Source organism: Aedes aegypti, chromosome 3 (genome assembly GCF_002204515.2).
Source record: "Aedes aegypti strain LVP_AGWG chromosome 3, AaegL5.0 Primary Assembly, whole genome shotgun sequence".
Taxonomy (NCBI): domain Eukaryota; kingdom Metazoa; phylum Arthropoda; class Insecta; order Diptera; family Culicidae; genus Aedes; species Aedes aegypti.
This window is the reverse complement of record NC_035109.1, coordinates 53,587,503-53,610,164: the sequence shown is the minus strand read 5'-3', so window position 1 is coordinate 53,610,164 and position 22,662 is coordinate 53,587,503. Positions and strand designations below refer to the sequence as shown.

Genomic DNA, 22,662 nt, shown 5'->3' with positions numbered 1-22,662 from the left:
GTTAAGCAAAACGAATGCAAAAGTAAAGAGTATTAGTAAGACACTTCATGTCAAAGCTATTTTCATTCTAATCAAGTGCATTTGAGGCTTTTTGTACGCATATTAAAAATTGACATAATTTTAGCATTTTCGAAACGCTTACAAACAATCTGTTCTACGATCACTATTTGATGTAGTTTTGAATAGTTGGCCACTTATCGTTGACAGCCTAGTTATCATAGAACTTGAATACGTTCTCAAATCTCTTAGCGAATAGCATTCTCACAAACTGGGACCATTTTTGTAATCTAAGTCAGATATTTCCATATAACGTTAAACGCCTAGAGGTATGCAATGCCCTACAAATGTTCGTTATTCATTCAATTTTGTTCGATTCATACTCCATTATCAAAGTTACCCCAAAACAGAAAACCAACTTTCGATTATATGAAAAATTATATATCCATTCATAATAAATCTTTTGGAAATCTATCGACAGCAATCGATAGCTACGATGCCAGTACTTGTTTTAAAAATATAAATTATTATTCTTTGAAACAGCAAGCGTAAATATTCAAGTTTTCTTCGAAAAAACTATCAAAGTTACCCCGTTTTACGGTACGAAGATACTCTATGCCCTGGGAAGTCGAGAAAATTTCCAACCCGAAAAGATCCTCGACCGGTGGGATTCGAACCCACGACCCTCAGCTTGGTCTTGCTGAATAGCTGCGCGTTTACCGCTACGGCTATTTGGGCCCTTCTGTATTCGCCCTAATGGATCTTTAAAATAATCAAAACGGCCGCTTTGGAAAGCATAGATTGCGCCGACGTAGCCTTGTGTGTTTGACAGAACAGCAATGCTGTCACAATGTTTAATCCCATATACAGTGGCGCCTTTGTTTTGATGCGATGAGCACTGACAAAAACTACCTTCAATGATTCATTACCGACTATTCAGTAGTTGATGTTTTTTGAAATTTGTGAATAAGCCCAAAACTGATGTGCAAGCGGGAATGTGTGCACAGCACAATTTTAACTGCTTAAGCTAAGTACACTGAAATGAATTTTATTGTAGAAACAACTGAATCCATGGTAAAATTAAGAACTGCACCAACGATTTTCAACCGACTACATTAATCTGTTAACTCTACCATAACATAGTCAACAAGAAAATATATTCTGTTTATTCAACCAGAGTTGTAGTATTTATGACTAGAAACATTCTAGATTTGACAAGTTTGGCATTGTACTTTTCACCATACTGTGTTGTACGGTGCATGTCACGGATTGAAATACAATGCTTTGTAGTCGCGGCTACTATGGACATAGTCACATTTACTACACGACTCAGTGATTTTTACCAGATTCTAGTAAACTTAACAGATTTTTGTAATCGGTTGAAAATCGTTGGTGCAGTTCTTAATTCTACCATGGATTCGGTAGATTATACAACAAAATTTGTTTGCGTGTATGCTGTTTCGCTCAAGAAAAGTAAAGAAATTCCTTGATTGAAAGGGTCAAGAAATTTCCTACAGAGAGCCCCCTTTTAAGTGACATTTATTCTCGTACTGCGATCAGAAAAATGTGATTTTCTTGACCATTTCTTGGGAGAAATTTTCCACGCATCGAGATAGGCGATTCCTTTTCTTGTCAGTAGCAAACCGGCCATTAAGCTAAGGCTGTGAACCGTTTCACCAATTCGTTTAACTATTTGTTAAAATTTGACATTTCGATAGTTATTTTCCCCTCAAATGGTTAAATTGAACTTCGCGGTCGACCCAATTGAGCTTTGACAGTCGAGTAGTTATTTCAGAACAAAGTTGACAGATGGTTAGTTATTCTCAAATTCACGAGAGCAGAAAATAACTTTCGAACTGTCAATGTCAAGTTTAACCATGCTCCAGAGCAGGGTTATTTCTAACCTGAGGGGAAATAATTATCGATCTGTCAAATTTTAACTAAAAGTTAAACCACAGATAACAGATGTTTATGTTAGAACAAAAATCTTCTGAAAACTTGTGTAAATATTCAAACTAAAACACGTTGAAAACACTAACGCCGCCACACAACGTATTGCTGCAATCAGTGGTGAATATAAGTATCTTGAAATGTTTCATATTCACCACCGACATCACTATGGGAACTTAGCGATAACAGCGCCACCACGATGTTTCTACTTGTGTTGCCACTTAAAATCACCATTAATTGTCTTACACAGTTTTACAATCGGACATAAACATCTGTTATCTGTGGTTAAACGAATAAGTGAAACGTTTCACAGCCTAAGTATGCTGTTCCGCTCAACCGATGACCGTGACCATGGCAACTAGTGGATTCGGTACCGCTCACACGTCAAATTAGAACTCGTGCATTGGTCCATACGTAACGAGGTACGCCTACCGTTCATGTTTTGTGAATGTGTTAGTTTGGCTCACAACGCTGCTAGACATCCCGTTGGTTGCGTATTTGAAAAGCATCAGCGTAGATAGATATCATTATTTTAGAGATTTGCAGCCCGAGGAAGCATCAGCGTTAGCTACTTGGCTTGGCCCGTGTTTTGGACCTGTGCTATTTGGGCCGGCCCACGTGAGAGATGATTGTGAGGCGAGCTTTGTTCGTAGTTCAATACAGAGTCAGAATGGATCATTGAAAGTAGTTTTTGTTAGTGCTCATCGCATCAAAACAACGGCACCACTGTATATGGGATTTAACATTGTGACAGCATTGCTGTTTTGTCAAACACACAAGGCTACGGTGGCGCTATCTATGCTTTCCATAGCGGCCGTTTTGGTTATTTTGATGATCCATTATTTTTACTGACTTTTCGGCCTGTTCGGTAAATGTTGCAAAATTGGGTCTGACAGCTACCGCAGTTCAGTAAAAAGTAAAATTTATTACTGAACCTCAGAAGTTTTCAATCATAAAGCTCGGTATTTTTTATGATTTACAATTCGTACCCACTATAAAAAATTATAGAACGAAAATCGCTTTTTTGGTATATTGTAAATTTTGTTCTTAGCATCATTCACCCTGCCAGCCAGCGGTCGAACTCACATGCCCGATCCCGTTTTTCTTGCAGTCAACGTTGACACGCGTTTTCGCGGGCGCATTTGACAGCTGTCAGCTGTCACTCGTTGCGTTCGGCCGAAACGCAAACTTTCTTCTTCGTTTTTGTGCTCTTTTTCGCCAGCGATCGGTTCTCGTTCGGCCTGACATCTTTCTTTTCTGCTTCTACCACGTTTTGCTAAAGTTGTGGTCCGTACAAAATGTACAACGCTGTGTCGAAAAAACGCCGGGTAATGGCCACTTTTTGCTGTTTTGGGGAGTGCTGAGCAGTGCAGGGACCGGCCGGAATGTGTCAAGTGTCGATTTGGTTTGGGGCGGGCCGGGAAATTGCGGAAATTCCGCGGTTGACGGTGGACGAATTTCGTCGGGGGTAAATTACAGTGGTGAAACCGATCCATCAATGGACGAAGCTCTTCTGGATGCTAATTCGAGTGAATTGCGTTTAATGGATTGGAAAGATGGAATATCTAGGGATTCGAATCGTGTTGTGAAGTGACGAATGTGCGTAGGGTCGTAGATTAGTGATTGATTCCGGATGTTTTCCCGAAGAACCTGGCAGTGTTTACTGGCCGATACATAACCTCGAAAACGGAACCCTGCACTGTGTCATCAAATGGGTATAATGGTAAACAATGATCAGGAGATTCTAATTCCGGATGTTTTTGTTGCTCTCTTCCGACAGTTCGTTGCCAATGGCATGTTCCGTGCTGAATTGAACGAGTTCCTCACTCGTGAACTGGCTGAGGATGGCTACTCCGGTGTGGAGGTCCGTGTCACTCCGACCCGTACCGAAATCATCATCATGGCCACCCGTACCCAGAATGTCCTCGGAGAGAAGGGACGTCGTATCCGCGAGTTGACCGCCGTTGTCCAGAAGAGGTGAGTTTACCCAATTCGACAGATTTGTTATTTGAAAGCAGGACTAGTAGCGGGTTTCTTTTTAGAGCCATGATCACTATTTTAATAGAAGTCTCGCATAACTTATGATCTCGCCCTAGAAGCCATTGGTAACCGAATGTGTAGCTTGTTGTTTTTAGGCGAATGTATGAATCGAAATGAAAACTATAACCACTGAGAGATAGATGAGGATCTTTTCATCATAGTATTATTAAATAACGTGTAAATCCATTAGTTTGTTCAAGCTACACACTTCTTGACAAACATATCAAAAGGGCACATAGACATTGGTAAACTTTGGCTTTGCAAGACGCTGTTGAGCACAATTCAACTCGGTCACGCTCACCTATACCACTATCAGGAAGAGCTAACAATCAATCTTTCTGATAGTGCTGTTAGTTTGCATGGGCGGGCTGAAAAGGGCTCAACAGCAACGATACTGATAAAAGGCTCAAGACCTCTTGGGCCCTTTTCAAATGTTTACAAATGGAGTACTTCTAGGGACTGATCCATTCCTTCACCTCTTCCCCAACAGAGCTGGTAGCAGATCTTTTTGTAGAGACTTGGTCTCTATTTCTAATGCAAGGTCTCTAAAGTCATTATTTTTAATGTTAAGCTTTAATCTCACAGATACCAGGGTCAAAAATCCTTGCTAGATTCTTCAAAATATATTCCGCAACATTATTGCATGATGTCACAAAAAAAGACTCACAATGTAGAGTAGGATGTTTATCAGCAATTAAATATTTTTCAATTTCAAATTTTCGAAAAAAAATTGTTTACTGACCATTGCTAGATTTATTGCGAATACGTATGTTTAAAATAGGCCCGCTAGACAAAATTGTTTCTGCGATATAGCCCACGGTTCAATTAGTTTGGGCAGCCCTGAATCTAGGCATTTTTGTAACATTTCTCGCATAAATTATGATCTCGCCCTAAAAGCCATTGGTAGCCATGTGTGTAGCTTGTTGTTTCTGAGGATTTGAATGAATTTACACGTTTTTTAACAACTCTATGGTGAAGAAAGGATCATTATCTACCTGCCAGTGGTATTGGTTTGGATGTTTATACATTCATTTGCTCAGAAACAACGAGCTACACAAGTGGTTACCAATGGCTTTTAGGGCGTTATCCCAGATTATGCGAGATTTCATCTACGAATTACTCGTACACTGGTGTGAATCGCAAGTCAGTCCCACCTGCATTTGCGTCAAACTTAAGTTTTTTTACACTTCTATGCATATCTTTCAATGATCTTTCAGCAGGGCTGGTAGCAAGTCACTTTTTAGTGACTTGGTCACTTTTTTCGACCTGGTCACTAAAAAGTCACTATTTTCAACAAAAAGTCACTAAAGTCACTTTTTTTCACAAAAATGGTCACTAAAGTCACTTTTTTCGTGATCTGATGAGTATGAAATTAAAGTCAGGTTACCTTTCCAAACATCATCAAAACTCCTCCGGAGAATAAGCCAGAGATATATAGAAATAACAATCAAAAAATTCAAAGAGTTTGTCAGAAACTCGTACAGAACTTCTAAAACGAGTACTATTAATAATAAGAAATTGTATTTGAAATTCCAACAAATAAACTATACATTTATCCATGAATCAACTCTTGACACTGTTATTCATACGGCTTTGGTAAACTATTTCTATACACAAACACGTCTCTATAATGAATGCTTGAACGTTGTTGAACAATAATAATTAATTACTAGTGATATCAGTGGCTATTCCAAATAATCAAATCCACATGTTCATACAATAACAAATTAGCGTTTACTGTTTGTTTTATAATCTAAATGTGCAAAATTAGTCATTTTCAGGTTCGTAGATCAGAAAAAACGTGTAATTACGAGCCGCCACTGAGTGATATGATTGTTTTCAAAACCTAATTCATTTATTCAAACGATCAGTTAAAATATAGATATTTTAATATGAATGCAATAATTTTCTAATTCGGTTTATCTCGAATTCGTCAATCGCCGCTATCAGTTGCGTTTTGGAGTTAAGGCCCAAACGCATTGATAGCGGAATGGCAAGGGAAAGCGTAACCGGTTCGCCAGCATGAACTATAACATGCTTGTCGACTCAGTGTCAGTTCACTTTCATTCGTTGACAATTCAGTCGAGATCCATGCTGGCGAACCGGTTCCGCTTTCCGTTGCCGTTCCGCTATCATTGCGTTTGGGCCTTTACTGTTGTTTATTTGGAAGAAATGGTTTAATTTTACAGACATTCTGCCACGAATTTAGCTTTTAAACTTTGAATTCTATCAGGATTTTTTTCAGACTTTGTTTGAAATTCATTCACAATTGTCGCCAAAATATTGTCTACAACTAAAAATTTTCCCTCGAATTATTCCACAGATTTGATAAGAAATGCTTCAAGTGATTAGTTTTGCATCTCTACTTCAAAATCTTAAATGATTTTTTGCCAGTAAGGGTGCTAATGAACAGGAATTTTGCTAAAAATGGTATCCGGGGTTTGTTTACTCCATATTTGTAACATTCGACCAAAGTAGGCATTGAGTAAATTGAAAACCATACATTTTATGGCAAAAAAAGTGCATATTGGATGAAATTTTATACAGCACATACCCAATATTGGGTGAATAGTCAGAAAATAATATTGATAGGAGTTTCTTTTCTACTACATTACGAGGCTCATGTATATTATCAATATGACGGTTATGCTGCTACATGTAGCAATGTGACAAAACAACTTTTAAATTTTCTAGAATATACTCACAGATAACAGTAAGTTGACTGAAACTGTTTATCATTTGATGACTCTCCACTAGAGTGTTCATTTCCCGGCCATTTTGTTCGTCCCGGGATTCGGGACAAAAATCTTGGCTTGTCTCGGGAAGTGCCGGGATCCCGGGATTTATAAAATGTTCAATAAAACTAGTATTTTGATAGAAATGGAAGTACAAATCCAACAATACAAAGTTTTTAAATGAAATAAAAAGATAATGTAGCTTTCCAATAATTATAACAATTTCATATATGGTTTTTGTATTCTGTTGATGAACTTAATAAAAATCAAATCTTAGCTTGACTAATTATGGGTTTGCTAGTGATTTTTTCAAATTCTCTATAGTGCCCATAAACACATGTCAGTATCATGTTTGCTTAGATTCCTATTCACATGGAACAATAGAAGTATGGTAAAAAATTCAGTCATAATATTAAAGCAGTTTGCTTCAGACATTTCAAAACTCATCAAAACTTTAGAACAAAAGAAACAATTAATGATAATTAAAGGTATTGTAGAATATCATGCTAAAAGTTAATAACTGATAATTATTGATCAAATTTTAGATGTACTTTCAAATTAGCTTTCTCAGTATTTGCTTACAAAAATGGCTAATTATGAAGAGAAAAGCATTAAAGCTAAGTAGCCCGTCATTCGTTGATTTTGCATGCCAGGTTGATTTTGCAGCTCACAATTTCAAAGTGATAAAACTCAGTCAACATAAGTAATATTGATTCGAAAAAGTATCACTACTTGCGCTTACATGCAGAAAGTATGCTGATACTTTTTCAGTTATCTCAGTGCAAAACCAAGCGGTTTTCTTTGTTTCGCAATCGTGAGATGAATTAGCCACAATCATCGATGCCCAGTTCAAATTTCAATGACGGACGGAAAAATATGTGTTTCTTACTTGGTACATTGGTCTTATCTTGAAAATAATTACTCTTTTCAATGATGGTTTTCTATTTTATCAAATAAGAAAAATGTCATTGTTTTTATTGAAGTTTAGTGGTTTTCATCAAATTCTACGTACATTTCGGGAATCCCGAGATTCTCGGGGTGTCAGAACTACTATCCCGGGAAACGGAAAATCCCGAAATTTGTTAAATCCCTGAATTTTTTGTCCCGGTATGAACACTCTACTCTCCACGGTATTAACACGAAAGGGGTATCCAGTTTCTAACATATTCTGAATCTACGTTAAAAATTGAGCAAGAATCCAAAGTTTCACAATTTCCCGTGGCCTGGAATGTCGACGGATTGAAATCTTTTTGAATCATTTATCATATACCTTTTAGAAGTGCAATAAAATTGTGTCATACTTAGAAAAATGTGCTCTTTCGATCAAGCTACAAAAAACTGTGATTTTTGTCAACCCAATTGTCAAAAATGACGAATGTGATAAATATGCATTTATGGGCAGTAGATTGGTTTATATACACATAGAACGTATTTTATTTCTAGCCATTTTTATGACCAAAACTTGTAGTTTTGAAGTCACTTTTTGGTCACTATTTGGCCACTATTTGGTCACTTTTTGGTCACTATTTTGATCATTTTGGTCACTAAAGTCACTATTATTTTGCTGTCTAACTGCTACCAGCCCTGTTTCAGCTGCATTAACAAAGCAACACTGAAATTATGAAAAAAAAACTTTGAACTCAAATTTCTCATAGTAATAGCAGATCAGCGCATCTATAGATTTCAGCCCCTTGTAACGCGAGTAGATCACCTTGTCGAGGTGCGTTACAAGGTAAGATCTACCATATTGCACTCTTGTTTTATCTGTTCTTGTTAATACTGATAGATTATGATCGGAAGAGTATAAGAGAGTAACAAGTCACTAAGACCCACCTATTTGTCCTAGATGATGAGGTGGTCAAAGTGGAAAAATTACTCACAGCATCTGAGGCTAGTTTCAATTCATGAGACAAGTTCTTTCCAAGATCAAGTGCTTATTTTTGAATATCTAGGAGGCAAACGATTCCGAATCAGTAGAGTAGCAGACCTCCTACATTCTAAACAAGCTTCTTGTTTCAAGGAATCTAAATGTTTAATGAGATGAAACCAGTGTTGTTCAGACTCATTTCCCCGAAAATAACATTTTCCGAATTACGAAGCCACGAACTACTACAACCATGCTCTATCCTCTTAAGATAGAAAAGCAGATGGTTGAGCTTGAGTACTGCACACAAAATCGATCAATTTTGATCCCAGAGAGCCACAATAGGGTCCTAAAGCCCTGTCCCAATTTTAGTGCCAAACGCTTAAGTTTAGGCCAAAAACACATGTTTACTCAATTTTCTAATGTTTTCCGTTTGTTTAAGCCCATAAAACATTTTTTTAGATTTTGTCACATCCTTTGGCTTAAACTCAAATTTTAGGTGTATTTTGATTTCCGTGTTCCTTACGAAATGTCAGATAGGAACAATCCCAGTGGTCGAACTAAAACCCCTGTGGTGTTTTTGTCGACTAAGCGAACGTCAAACATGATCAAGGTTCATTTATGGATCAAATTTTTAAATTAAAGTTTAAACATGATATAGCCATTATTTGAGCGGAAAAAATTACTAAAGTAGTTACAGTAACATGCTTTTTCGTGTTATTAAATAAATACAAGATTTCATTGAAAATTTTAGGACCCAATTCAAGTTTCGGTTAAATGAAATGAGTGAGTGAGTGAGTGCGAATCATTTCACCGAAACTTGAATTGCAGCCCACCGAGATCGAAACTGTCGGATCCCATGTGCAACTTTCAAGTCCAACCACCTCCCCCTCCATCTCAGGAATATAATGCACAGTTATAACAGTTCATGACTTCACAATTCGAATTTCGGGGAAATGAGTCTTTGCAACACTGGTCATAGTTACAAAAAACGGCTTTGAACCTTATAAGTATAAGCAATAATTGGATACGCTAGAGTACCGATGAGTGGTCAAAATCGGTATCATACAACCAGCATAGTGGCCGAGCCTGATTAAGGGGCGCGCTTTTGAGAGTTTAATGGAAAAATTGTTTCTCCAAAAGGTTTGAATAGCGGGATTTTTTTCTAAAGAGGCTTCATGCAAAATTGTGAAGAATGATAATTCTATAAAAAACGACTACTTCATTATTTCTCAATAGTAATGGAGTAGAACGACATGCACTTAACAAAGGACACGGGTATACCACAAAAAACACAGAAAACTGATCTCAGTGGTTCATCCCGAACAGAAACAGAACACAAAAATAAACCGTGTTCTGGTCGTCTCTATATTGTTTTCCGAAAGGTGCACTTGGATTGATACAAGTTCTAATCCCCTGGATTTGACTGCATATTTGTATGGGAAAACGAGTTTGAAAATATCTCAGCCCTACTTTTAACAGTTGGGGCTGACTTGCGATTCACGGCAGTGCAGCGTTTCCAATAAAAAGTTAATTTGAGTGAGTAATTTTTCTTACAATTTTATCTAGGAAAACTTCCAAGACTTCCCCAGAAGTTAAGGAGGTTTTTTTTTCGGATATCCTCGCAAGAGTTCATAAGGAATTTCTACTGAAGTTTCATCAGAGATTGCTATTTGTTAACCCGTATAGGCCTAAATGAAAGCAAATATACTAAAAGCCTCACCGCTCAGCGAATACCTCACGGATTCAAATAATTATTTTTTAATATATTCGTAAACATATCTAGTTTCTAAAAGTGGCCAGAGAAACTCGGCAATATTCCTGTGGCCGGAGTTCTGTTGGTGGGTCATTGGGTCAGGTCGGGTAAAAAAGGGTTTTTTTTTGGACATGCCAAGTTATCTTTATTTATTTGCAATGGCACTAATTTTTATTTGCATAAATCATTAAGATCTGATATTCAGTATTATAAACGAAGAACTTTGGAGGCCGTTCAGAATGTACAGGATGTGGCCACTCGGATTCAATGTCCTGAAGAACCGGCTATAGATTGATAAGATAATAAACACAAAATCTTTAAAAGTAGATATTAAATATAATTGTTCGCAAAAATGTGTTCCCATAAGCTTGGCACAGATGTTTAGATACAAATTGACCACTTTATCGTAAATTTAAGGCGTCCCGGGCACCCGAAAATGGTCATTTGTAGGTTCAATCAAATGCAGGAAATATGATTATCCAATTCAATCGTTCCTCAAATGGTTCACACTGAAGCGTTTTTCTTAAACTTTCTTCATACAGTGGCCACATTAAAGCTGATTCCGAAAACTCTCTGGTGTACCTTCTAAATGTTTTCTTGGAGAAATATTCGGTTAAAATCTTTAAAAAACTGAATGACAATTTTGAAGGAAATCACTGGAGAAAAGATTGTGAAATGTCCTAAACAGAAATCTTGGACGAATTGCTTGTGAATTGGATTGCAGAACCACTGAATGAACTCCTGGATTTTCTTAGAAAATTTGAAAGACTTTTTCCTAAAGAAATTCATTCCGGAGTTATTTCTGGGGTTATCTTAAAAGAAATTAGGATGATTTTTTGAATTTATCTTGAAATAATTTCATGGGAGTATTCCTTAAAGAAGTTCATTAGAGAATCAATATATTTTCTAGCTTCTGATGAAATTCATGGAAAAATGCATACCGTAATGTAAACAGTAATACTAAATAGAAGTCACTAGTTTCAAACATAAGGTCTCCAAAGTTCATATTTCAAAACAGGGTGTCGACTACCTGGAAAAACCTGGAAAATCAGGGAATGTCAGGGAATTCGATTTTTGACCTGGAAGGTCAGGGAAAGTATGGGAATTTCACTAGAGGTCAGGGAAAAATATTCAATACTACAACATCGAACAAGTTGATTGAGGAAACGCTTTATGAGACTAAGCTGTACTTTACTACCTATACTTATTCTTAGAATTCGAAACTTTCTGAAATCAACAGTGCTCTCTGAACAATTTCTTCAAAATTGGCTTTGTTTGCTTTATTAATATTTAGTACCGAAGTTTCCTAGATCAAATCATTGTCTTCTCTTCAAAATCGAGAGGAAAAAATGGAATCCACTTCATCAAATCATGTCAATCTTTACAAGTTTGCCCAAAATGTCCAAGTTGTTTAACTAAAACGAAATATAGAGAACAACCAATGAAAATTATCGTATTTAGGTGAAGATGAAAAACGTATCTCAAAATTTCAAGAGCGCAAATCTGCGACAGGACAGGATATTTCCTGAACATTTTATCATGTCGTTTCTGAAAGATAATACCGCAAAGTGCTCGAATTTTGAAGTTTGCCATTTTGCTATCTATTTCAATTTTGATTTTTCAATTTTCCAGGATTTTATGAAAATGTCGTGAATTCCAAGCGTTACGTCAGGATTTTATTGAGTAGCTTACTTACAGATATGTCCAGTTTGTTTTTTGTTCTAAGAATATACAGGAAATTCTCCAAAAAATATGAACATCATTATCTAAGATATCTTTGTGAATCCATAAAATCCATGAAATCAGAAATACCAGGGATTTAATTTGAAGGAATCTGTTTGATAATCCTTTGATAGTTTGTGAGATTACTTGGAAGGTTAGTCGGACATCGTCTCGTAGATGGGCTAGATCAAGATCGAAACCGGTCGACTGAAAAGGTAAATTTAAATCCTTTTTTAATTGTTTGTAAGAACAATATGTGTTATGTCCGTTCTCGTGTCGTGTTCTGAGTGTACATGAAGTTCTTACGTTAGGGGCGATCCATTAATTACGTAAGACAATTTAAGGGGTTTTTCAACCCATGGTAAGATTTTTTGTATGAAAATTAATCCCCATAAACCCTTACATAATTAATGGACAGCCCCTTAGCAAAACCCCCGAAAAAAGTACTTGAAAGATACTCATTGAAACCTCATTCTTAGTGGAATTAAATCGAGGGTTGTTGGAGGCATCACACATTAAAACGAACATCTGCAACTTATTATTAGCGCGTTATTCAATTACAGAATTCATTCCGTTAAAAAAAATAGATAAATTTCTCTGGAAGTACGGTTGTTTAAATTAAAAAAATCAAATCGGAATTCTAAAAATTAACTAAAATAAATTCCCTGTAAAGAATTATGGAAAAGTTCAAAGAAAGTGACAATGGCTGTAATTTCACCTGAAAAAGAAGTATCAAAATTTCAGGAAGAAAGTCCTTCCAATAAAAAAGCATAGTAATGATCTTAATAGAGTGACGTCTTATGTATGAAAAATGGTATAATCAGGTTGCTGAAGGTATCCAAAATTGTCCTTTATGCCTGAAAGTTGTGAAATTATATCTGAGGTAGTTCAATATTCAAATACATCGTTTTCTACAATTTTAAAAGTAACTTTTGCGCTTGAAGATTTTTAAATGATTAGTAGATTCACTGAGTAGAAATAAGTTGCGACAATCTTATTTTAATATGGTTTAACATTGCCATCACGGAGAAAAAATATTGGTAAAGACAAACAAACTTTAGTTTATTTCCACCAACATTTTACATTAAATTTTGCACAAACAAAAAGTTAGTTTGCTTTTACTTCCCGTGTTTGTTGAAACAAACTAAAATCTTAGGTAAATGGTCAAGGGGCCGTCTAGTTAAATTCAACCAATATTTGTTTGTAACAACCATCCCATTGTTGTTTCAATTTGACAGCTCCTAAAACAAACCAAATCGATTATTTTGGATTAACCAATGTTTGGATTGAATCAACCAACATTTTTGTTTGAATCAAACAATGGGCATGTTTCGTTAGAAAGCGTTCCCTGCATTTTCTGTTTTTTGTATTTGTATATAATTACGCAAAATTAGATCCTCTTGATAATTTTATTTTTGAATTGGAATTTATGTTGAAATCTGATTCGATGAAATGTTTACATGAAAAATATGCTGTATTACGCCCCAGTGAACTTTATCGGAAATTCTGTTTTCATCTGAAATGTAATCGAAAAAAGTAGAAACAATTATTTTTATATCAAAATAAAACAAAATATACAACCCACCTAGTGATTCTTGCCGACATTTGAACGTGTTTCAACCCCAAATTGATGTCGGAAGCCTTCTTCATCTTTATTCGGTTTCGGAACTTGAAACCTACGATTGCTTTGTTATCAAATTCAGTTTTTGCTAGCGAACTAAAAACTACTTACATGATGTTGAGTTTTCCTTGAACTTGATGTTTTTCTTATTTCGGAACAGAACACGAAATGCTTGAATAAATCGAAAAGGCATGCGATGAATAAAGCTAATGAAAGCGGACTCTGTTCATACTATAAATTAGGATAGAATTAATCGTTGTTTGGTTTGCGTTTTCTTTAAACAAGTTATTAATTCACTACAACATAGTAGTATGTTGACGTAAACTAGAATTGTAGTTTGAATATAACAGCTCTGAACAAATCAAAATTTGGTAATAAGAAACTGTATTTTAGATAGAAGTAACGAAAAAATCTTAGTTTGTAGCAAATATATTTTTTGTTGACTTGACAAATATTTCGAGTTAGAATCACCTAAACATTTAGTTTGTTCCAAACTTATGACATAGTTTTAAAACAACAAAACAATAGTTTGAAACAACTAAAATACAAGTTTGAAATACAACAAACATTTTGGTTGTTTCAAACTGTGCTGATTTTTCTCCGTGATAATAAGAAATACCTCTTTTGTAACAACGGTATAAATAATCTAATTCCAGCTTCATTTTCGCAAAATTTACAAGTAGAAAGTAGGCGTTGTGAAGCATTGCATTTGCCACCGAAAAGTGAATCTTGTAGGAGACTGTAATAGAAACCTAAGGTAGCCTTACTCTTAAATAGTCACTATAATAATGACTATTGAAAGTAAGACGCTGAGATCGATCATTAGGGTAAACTTGCTAGTTTCGAAAAATTGTTGAACAGACAAGGAAAGCGACTTTTTTTAAGGATATATGAACGTAATGACCAATACATACTTTTAACAACAAAAATGAAATTAACTAGAACTACTATTAAACAGCCTAATTTTGTTCAGACTTGACGACAATTGACATTTAAGACTTTAATCTTACGTGAAATACAGGAGTAATCAGAATAGCACTTGAATGACAAATTATTCAAAACCATTTCGACTAGACAGTATTAGTAATGACACTACTACACTACTATTTCAAACAAATTCTGATGGAACTGCTGATTTTCACAATGCTTCCTTTTCTCAAAAGCAAGGGAATGTGGGTACTTTTTAAAAACTACCACGTCACAATACTAATAAAAAAGCAGTGTTCATTTGGGCGCCATTGCCTAGTCCGTCTGAGTATTGGTCCTGGTAGAGGGGAAACTTGGCAAAAGCCAGACCGAGGGTTCAGCCTTGACAAGTTAAGCTGTCAGGCAGTAAAAAAAAAAAAATTAAAATTGAACTTAAGGTGACACGGGAGACCGTGTTATTTTTCCTATCTTTTGTCTCACTCTAACAATTATCGTCAAAACTTTGCAGAAGCAAATCTCTAGTTTTAGTGAACCGATTAGAATGAAAATTTATCGGGATGTGCACTACATATATATAATTATAGTGATACATTTTTCGCATCGATATATTGAGTGGTTCTTGAGATTTGCTTCTTCAAATGGAGAGGGTGATTAAAACACCGTCCCGTGCGGCCTTAACCCATCATTGATATCCATAGTCTATCGCTATCAATCATAAATGCATTGGTGATGGAGTAGACAGCATGATGTTGATGTGATATAGAATGATCCGTATTGTATCGCAGTTTGCCTGTACAAATCAGCAAGTTTTAGGCGTGAATAGTGACAGCGAGCAACTCTGCAAACGATTAGCTTAAGAGCTGCGATAATTGAGTAAGGTACCGTGGGGCAAGTGGGTAATAGATTTCGCATAGTTGGGATTCTTCAAATTCTAGAGACCCTCAATTAAAACAAATGATGTCGTGTATATTTTTTAGCTTGACTCCAAACATACACGGAAAAAAATTCTGTAGTAAAAATTACTATTTTAGCTGACTACGCCCATTCTTGAAACTACCATGCAATTTCAGACCAATTTACTATGTTTACGGTACATCCCACCACATTACTGGTACATTTGACAGAAATAATTTACAACAATCTGATTTCGACTACAGACATGGTAAAATCAAGCGCATTTCTGGTCTGCTGAAAATTGCCGGTGCGAGCGCTTAAGTTAACCCCCTAAAATGGTAGTTTTTACCGCACAATTTTTTTTGCGTGTATATAAGCAGTATATTGAAATTGATTTTTATGTAAAATTGAAGAAAAAAGTACAGAAAAAGTTTTTGAAAAACGTCTACTTACTTTTCACTTGCCCCACAGGTGGGGCATGTGAAAAGTTTATCGTTTTGAACAATAAAATCAAAAACTAACAGTTACATTCACGATTTCTATTATATTTAACATTTGTTAAGGTGTCCCATTGAACAATAACATAAGTAACGTGTAAACAAAGAAAATTTTATTCTTGGTAATTGAATTTTCCTTTGTTCAATTATGTTTGTTGAAATGATTCGACAACATTATAACTGCAACATTTCCAACGTTAGTTCTTACATAATGGGACAGCAATTGTATTTCTGCTCTATAGAATTTCCACCACTCGTTATTTGTTTTTAAGAAAATCGGATATTACGTCGGATAACTCTTCAGGAGAAATCAAACGGAATCCTTCATTAGAGTATTTAGAAACTTTTTTATGTGGATGCACCTTTACCTCATTTTTTATGTTTTGAACCAGTTTTACATAGACATTCCACAAGATTTCCGTGCGTTCTCTTATATTGGAGCTTTTCAATCAACGTCTTCCTTTTAATCGGCTGTCCGAAGTAAACATATTGATACCGTAATATTTGGCAACCTTATTTTAGAGAAGTTTCATGATTTGGTCATGATAATAGCTTTTATGCAATAATGGCTGAAAAATCTCAGACATTTTTTACCTATCATTATGTTCTCAATGGCCTTAAAGGTTTACGTATGAGTTTAAAAAGTTAATTCACATATTCAGTGAAATATAACAATTATTTTCACTTACCCCATTTACCCACTTGCCCCGCGGTACCTTATTTTTAATAAAAAAAAATCGTCGCTCTCAAGGGTTTTATTTTTTCGATTTATTGGCCTACTAAGTTCTACAAAGTTTTAATACTTATCATTTGCTACAACTTTGCCATAGTTGTATTTCTTATGGTTTTCATGTTATTTGAGTTTTTCATCTTAAAATTTAATATTTTGTGTGTTGTATCTCAACTATGAGCACCTGAAGAAAATGATTCTTCCCACCTAATGATTTTGCAGTCTTTCGAGTATCTCTGAGCAAAATTAAGAGAAGATGATATTGCTGTTTGCATTTGACGTGCAAATCCAGTATAACTGAGCTGCAAATGCGGTAACACAAAGTAGCCAAAGGATACTTAGCAATCATGAAATCACTCTTTGACTTCGCCTTCCTTATTAAAAATCTAACCGCGTTTGGTGTTCCCGCATTTGATATTTGCATTTCAAACGCACACAGTAATATTTTCTATCTCATGCAAAATCGATTTTACTAATAGACGAAATGAGATAAATCCATATTTATTGAATATTCACAAATGCTCAATTCACAAAAGTCATCACCTGAGCATATAAAATCTGAAAGAAATTCACCATTCTTCGTTTATCGGTATTTCGTCTATTAGTAAGCGAGATCATTGGAAGTCAACATAAGTCGTATAAAACACATCTACAAAGTTTACAATCCGATTGAATTCGATGGTACCTGTTGTACCACTTGTTATGCTTCTTCGGCGGCTTGCCAGAGAAGAAAATAAATAAATTATTATAGAACAGATTCAGCTGTTACTAAAATGAAACAGTAATAAAATGCTAAAATCTTCAATTTAAGTAGGGGGAGATCCCCCAGTGCCGGTCAGCACCCAATACCGGACAAAGTCGAAACATTGAGAAATCATGGTCCAATCAAGAAGCTGTATTAGTAGAAAAGAAAGCTATTATGGAGACTAATGTTTGCGTAAAATAACACATCTGAAATATGCATGCCTTTTTAAAAAAGTAGAAAAGTTTGAAAATCTTTAAAAAATTGACGTATCCCCTTAATTTTGAGCCTATTTAGTAATTATTTTGAATAAGAAAAAATACATTGGATCACGCAAGCATGATCGAACATAATTCTAATTTGATAGTATGAATGTATTTTGTACCATAATTGAACTAAATATGGACAAATTACAATTTTCGTTAAGCACCTCCTGTCCCTCAGTTTCGGACAGCTTGATTTGTTATATGATATCTTTGTAATTATTGCGTCAGTGTCTCAAAATACTTTCATTTTTCATGGGTTCCGTCTATCATGGTATCAAACATGCAATAAAATTAGTAAGAATTAACATTCAGAACAACATCGTAAAATGTGCTATTTTTCATCATATATGGAAGATGTTTTTGATAGGCATCTTGCCAACTAAGAAAAACTCAAATTATTCTTGTAAATGATGAAAATGCATTGAATTGGTAATTATAAACTATTCGTGTAGTGTACACATTCAATGATGTTCAAATTTTCAGATTTCGAGGCATTTCTAAATCGTGTCCGGTATTGGGTGCCACCTTTCAAGATCGATCAATTTGATACTAAAATATATCATCATAATGTAATGTCAAAATTCATGTTTATATTTTCAAATTTATTTTTGTACTCTATAAAAATGATAATATTTATCATAAATGGGTAACACGAGCCCATAAAATCAATATTTTTCGAACTATGAATTTAGTGGCTTATGGCCCGCTTCCCATCCTATCTTATGACCTACCGTGAAGGCCCCATACTCTGCGCACTTAAGGCTTTTCAAATTTCAAACAGCTGTAATTAATTGAAAACAAAAAACAATATTCTGAAATTTTGGAAGCAAATACTTATTGATCTTATGTATAAGGAAAAAATATAAAAGCTTCACTAAGTAATGATTTTTATTGCAAATTTTTAATTTTTCTCAAGGGTGTCCGTGTTCCTAACTCTGCGCACTGATTTTTGCAATGCTCCTATTCTGCGCATTTAGGTTCCTAACTCTGCGCACTCGATAAATTCTTTATAACAGTTGAAGTGTTTTACTAATAGCATTACTAGCATTTAAACTCCGAATTTCTCTTCATTTGCTTGTTTCATACGGCTTTACGTCCCCAGTGGAGCGTGGAATGTCTCTAACACAAGTTTATTAAGTGAAGTGAATTTTATCTATAATTCAATTGAATGCCATTAAGTGCAACTCTCAAAACAATCGAAATCATCATATGATTTCCAAAACATGTAATTAACTTAGTTTTCTAAAACCTAAATCAACATACAAAAAGGGTACAAACTATGTCTTTTTTGCGTTCACCCTTGGCGTGTAAGGGAAAATAAGCTTTGACTGTTTATGTATTTTCACTAGCAAATATAAAACAAAAAATTTCTTTGGATCGGTTCGTGTCCGGGTTTGGTATCAAATTATTGTCTCGATTCGGGTCGGATCCGGGTTTGACGAAAATAAATAAGAACCTGGGGCTGGTTTGTTATATGTGAAACCCGAACATTTCTACTAAATACGAAGAATAGTTTAAGCGTAAGGGTATATCCATTCTTAATATAGTGTTCATCACTCAATCGAAAAGTATCGCCGTTCTGTATAAGCGTGACGTAATTAATGAACGATTCCTATTGCAGATCAATAACAGCACTTTATTGGCGTTTCTATGTTGCAAATGCGATTAAACCTCGATGTCCCATTACTCGATATTGACTCATGAAACTATACAAAAAATCAAAATTATTTTATTGCATGGTTAGGGAGCATTTAAAAATTACGTCCATCGTTCACGGGAAGGTGGAGTCTATGAAAATGTGACAATGCATGCATTAGGTACTGTAAAAATCGCGACAGGGGATTGAGGGGACGGAGTGTAGAAATCCTTTAAATATGATGGAGGTCATTTGTTAAACTTCCCTTACCATGATGGTCCCCTCAAACAATTTTCCAAAGCATTTCTATTCCATATCTCGATGTTGTCGACAAGTCGATGGTTCCCTTCAATATCGACCTCTGGAGGGTTGATTGTATGTTGTTTTATAACTGCTGCGCATAGTAAGGAACATAGTTGAAAAATGGTTCCTTACTATGCGCACTTAAGAAGAATAAGAAAATAGAGAGAAAATAAGTTGCACTTTATCAGTGATGATTGCTCGATAAATAAACTAGAGCCTACGTACTAAAAATCAAAAATATATTCTCTTTAATTTGCTTCAAATGACTTAAGTGATGAGGCACTCCCTTAGCATTTTTGCTAACGGGCAGTCAATTTGGAAGTTTTTCAATATTTTTATAGCTATTTTATTTTTTATTAAAGTAACAAACGTAAATTTGTCAAGAAAAATCTTCGTGTGCTTTTTTATTACTATTGTAGCAATATATGAAAAATAAATTTTGAACAAAAATGTAAGTATTTTACCAGATTTTGGTGGATTTTGGCGAAAGTGCGCAGAGTTAGGAGCTGCACAGAGTTAGGGGCCTTCACGGTAGTTATTATGGATTTTATGGATAGTTTCTGACTATCCGACCGAGGAAAACTTCTAATGAAAAATTAACGATGAAGGTGCCCAAGTACACACTAAACTTATTTTACCGGAAATCGGTGAATTTCACCGTAATCTCAACGGCTGAACAGTTCGGTGAAATAAAATACCGTAACTTCGTCGGAATTTGACCGGATTCCGGTGATTTTTTACCGAATACTGTAAAAATTTACCGTACTCCGTTAATTTATTTTACCGAACCGTTCAGCTGTTGAGATTTTACAGGAATCCGTAAAATAATTTAAGTGTGTAGTTTTTTTTCTAATATAGATTGTTTTAAATCGTAAGAATAACCAACTAACTGATTCAACTAATGCTTCTTTCCAGATTCGGATTCGCCCCCGGAACCGTCGAGCTGTACGCCGAGAAGGTCGCCACCCGTGGTCTGTGCGCTATCGCCCAGGCTGAATCTCTCCGTTACAAGCTGATCGGAGGTCTGGCCGTCCGTCGTGCCTGCTACGGAGTGCTGCGTTTCATCATGGAATCCGGCGCCAAGGGTTGCGAAGTGGTCGTGTCCGGCAAGCTGCGTGGTCAGCGTGCCAAGTCGATGAAGTTCGTCGACGGATTGATGATCCATTCCGGAGATCCGTGCAACGAGTACGTCGACACGGCCACCCGTCACGTCCTGCTCCGTCAGGGAGTGCTGGGAATCAAGGTCAAGATCATGTTGCCTTGGGATCCAAATGGCAAGATCGGCCCGAAGAAGCCCCTGCCGGATAATGTGTCCGTGGTGGAGCCTAAGGACGAAATCATGTACAGCACCCCACGCAGCGAACCCAAGAACAAGCCAACGCTGGAACTGGGCGAAGTTGTGGAGCCAGTGGCTAGCTAAACTCTTAATTGTAACATTTACAATGTAACTGAAGGGGAGGAAATATATGGAAAAATGTGAGATAAAAAAATCTAAAAAGTAAGTGTAATCCGTTTGGTTTCAACATTTATTTTCTTGTACATCCGAAATCGCCAAAATATTCGAAATTTTCGTAAGTAATTCCACATACTAACACGTTGAATAACACTAATGCACTAAACTTTGTTCCATATGGGTAGTAGTAGTCTGTCGGTTTACTAACTCCGCTTGTAGTACGTCGTCGAACATAATTGCAGCAGATCAGATCTGGCCCCGTCTTTTCACCTCGCTCCAGTCGATGGTGTGGAAAAATGCACTGGCGATGATCTCCTTGAAGTCGAATCGGTTCTCCGGGAGGGGCTGCAAGAGCTGGAACGAATTAGAAAAAAAAAATAGAATTCACCATCTACATTCTACATCCATATTTTATCTTATAGGGATCCGTAACATATTGTTAAGCTAAGAAGATTTTGAAAAGCCACTTAGGGCCGATTTCTTCACCTTCGCTTAAGCCGTAAACCACTACCCATACGATTAAACCAGGTTTAAGGCCTAAGCGGTGGTGAAGAAACCGCTTATTAAAGATAAAAGATCTTTAGTTGGCTATTTAAATAGGTAGTAAAGTTTCAACACATGCAAAACCAATAGATACTCACCCCTTCGAGCAGCTCCCTCGCTTCATCGGAGATGTCCACCCCTTCCGGAAACTGGATGTCATGGTAGCACAGTACGCCCGCCGGATGACACGAAAGGAAACTGTTGCGCGTTAGCATCTCGAACAGTATCACCCCCACGGACCAAAAGTCCGACTTGGCCTGAAGGGGTCGCTCGGGAGCAACGTACAAGCGTTGCACCGCCTCCTGACGCAGTTCCGTCGAGAGCGCGCTCGTGTTGGGGAATTGTTCCCTCCGGTAAAAGTACGTCAGCATCAATTGACCCTCCGGGCCGAGCAGCAGGTTGTCCATCGTTAGATCACTGCGTGAAAATAAAATGAAATATTATCGAAATTGGATCTGAAAGCGTCAATTGAACAAAACTTGTAATTGAATATCGGGAGATAAAAAATTTTACGATTCAAAATACGCAGTTGGCTGAAATTTGCAAGAGTCACTCATGAGTAACAGTTTCTAGCAAAAATGAAGGTAATTAGGGGAAAAAATCCTAAATCACGCTCCATAAAATGTTTTGAAGGTATCAATGAAGATATCGCAGCATCGGAAAGTGAAAAATTATTAGGAAAAATTAATGAAATTATCCATGAAAACTTTTTATTTAAAAACATTTGATTTTTTTTGAATCCTGCAGAGGTTTTTTTTAATATTAATTTAATTAGAAATACCAGAGAAATATTTAGTATGAGTGTGAGCAAAATGTTAGAGATTTTTGTCAAACATACAAATTTTGTACATACATATATACAAAGTTAGAAAATTGTATTCGAAGATGTCCAATGAACTAGATACACACTCAAGTTATTCCTTTAGAACATTCAAGAGGAACCTCTGACCATTTCCATTATTAATACGAACTTTTTGAAAAAACTC

General features: G+C 36.0%; 2 protein-coding genes across 2 annotated transcripts in view; one reads left to right on the top strand and one right to left on the bottom strand.

Annotated features, from left to right (window-relative positions):
- Positions 1-3,119: 3,119 nt before the first annotated feature.
- LOC5570243 (40S ribosomal protein S3) lies at positions 3,120-21,188 on the top strand. The gene is made up of 3 exons (XM_001658972.2): positions 3,120-3,275; positions 3,728-3,924; positions 20,596-21,188. Exons 1-3 carry the CDS (start codon positions 3,246-3,248, stop codon positions 21,098-21,100), a joined length of 732 nt encoding a protein of 243 aa, XP_001659022.1. The 5' UTR covers positions 3,120-3,245; the 3' UTR covers positions 21,101-21,188.
- The window catches only part of LOC5570240 (ribosomal protein S6 kinase delta-1), a 13,974-nt gene continuing 12,500 nt past the window's right edge, over positions 21,189-22,662 (bottom strand). The window contains exons 4-5 of the mRNA XM_021854381.1: positions 21,775-22,093; positions 21,189-21,487 (exon numbers count right to left, since the gene is read on the bottom strand). Of these exons, the coding sequence (XP_021710073.1) occupies positions 21,380-21,487; positions 21,775-22,093 (427 nt within the window). The 3' untranslated portion in view covers positions 21,189-21,379. The remainder of the gene's footprint in view (positions 21,488-21,774; positions 22,094-22,662) is intronic.

Bases quoted from the DNA above. Each gene is read 5' to 3' on its own strand.
- LOC5570243 (XM_001658972.2), top strand. From the start codon at position 3,246: ATGTACAACGCTGTGTCGAAAAAACGCCGG. The intron at 3,276-3,727 runs GTAATGGCCACT...CTCTTCCGACAG, and splicing joins CTGTGTCGAAAAAACGCCGG to TTCGTTGCCAATGGCATGTT. The intron at 3,925-20,595 runs GTGAGTTTACCC...GCTTCTTTCCAG, and splicing joins ACCGCCGTTGTCCAGAAGAG to ATTCGGATTCGCCCCCGGAA.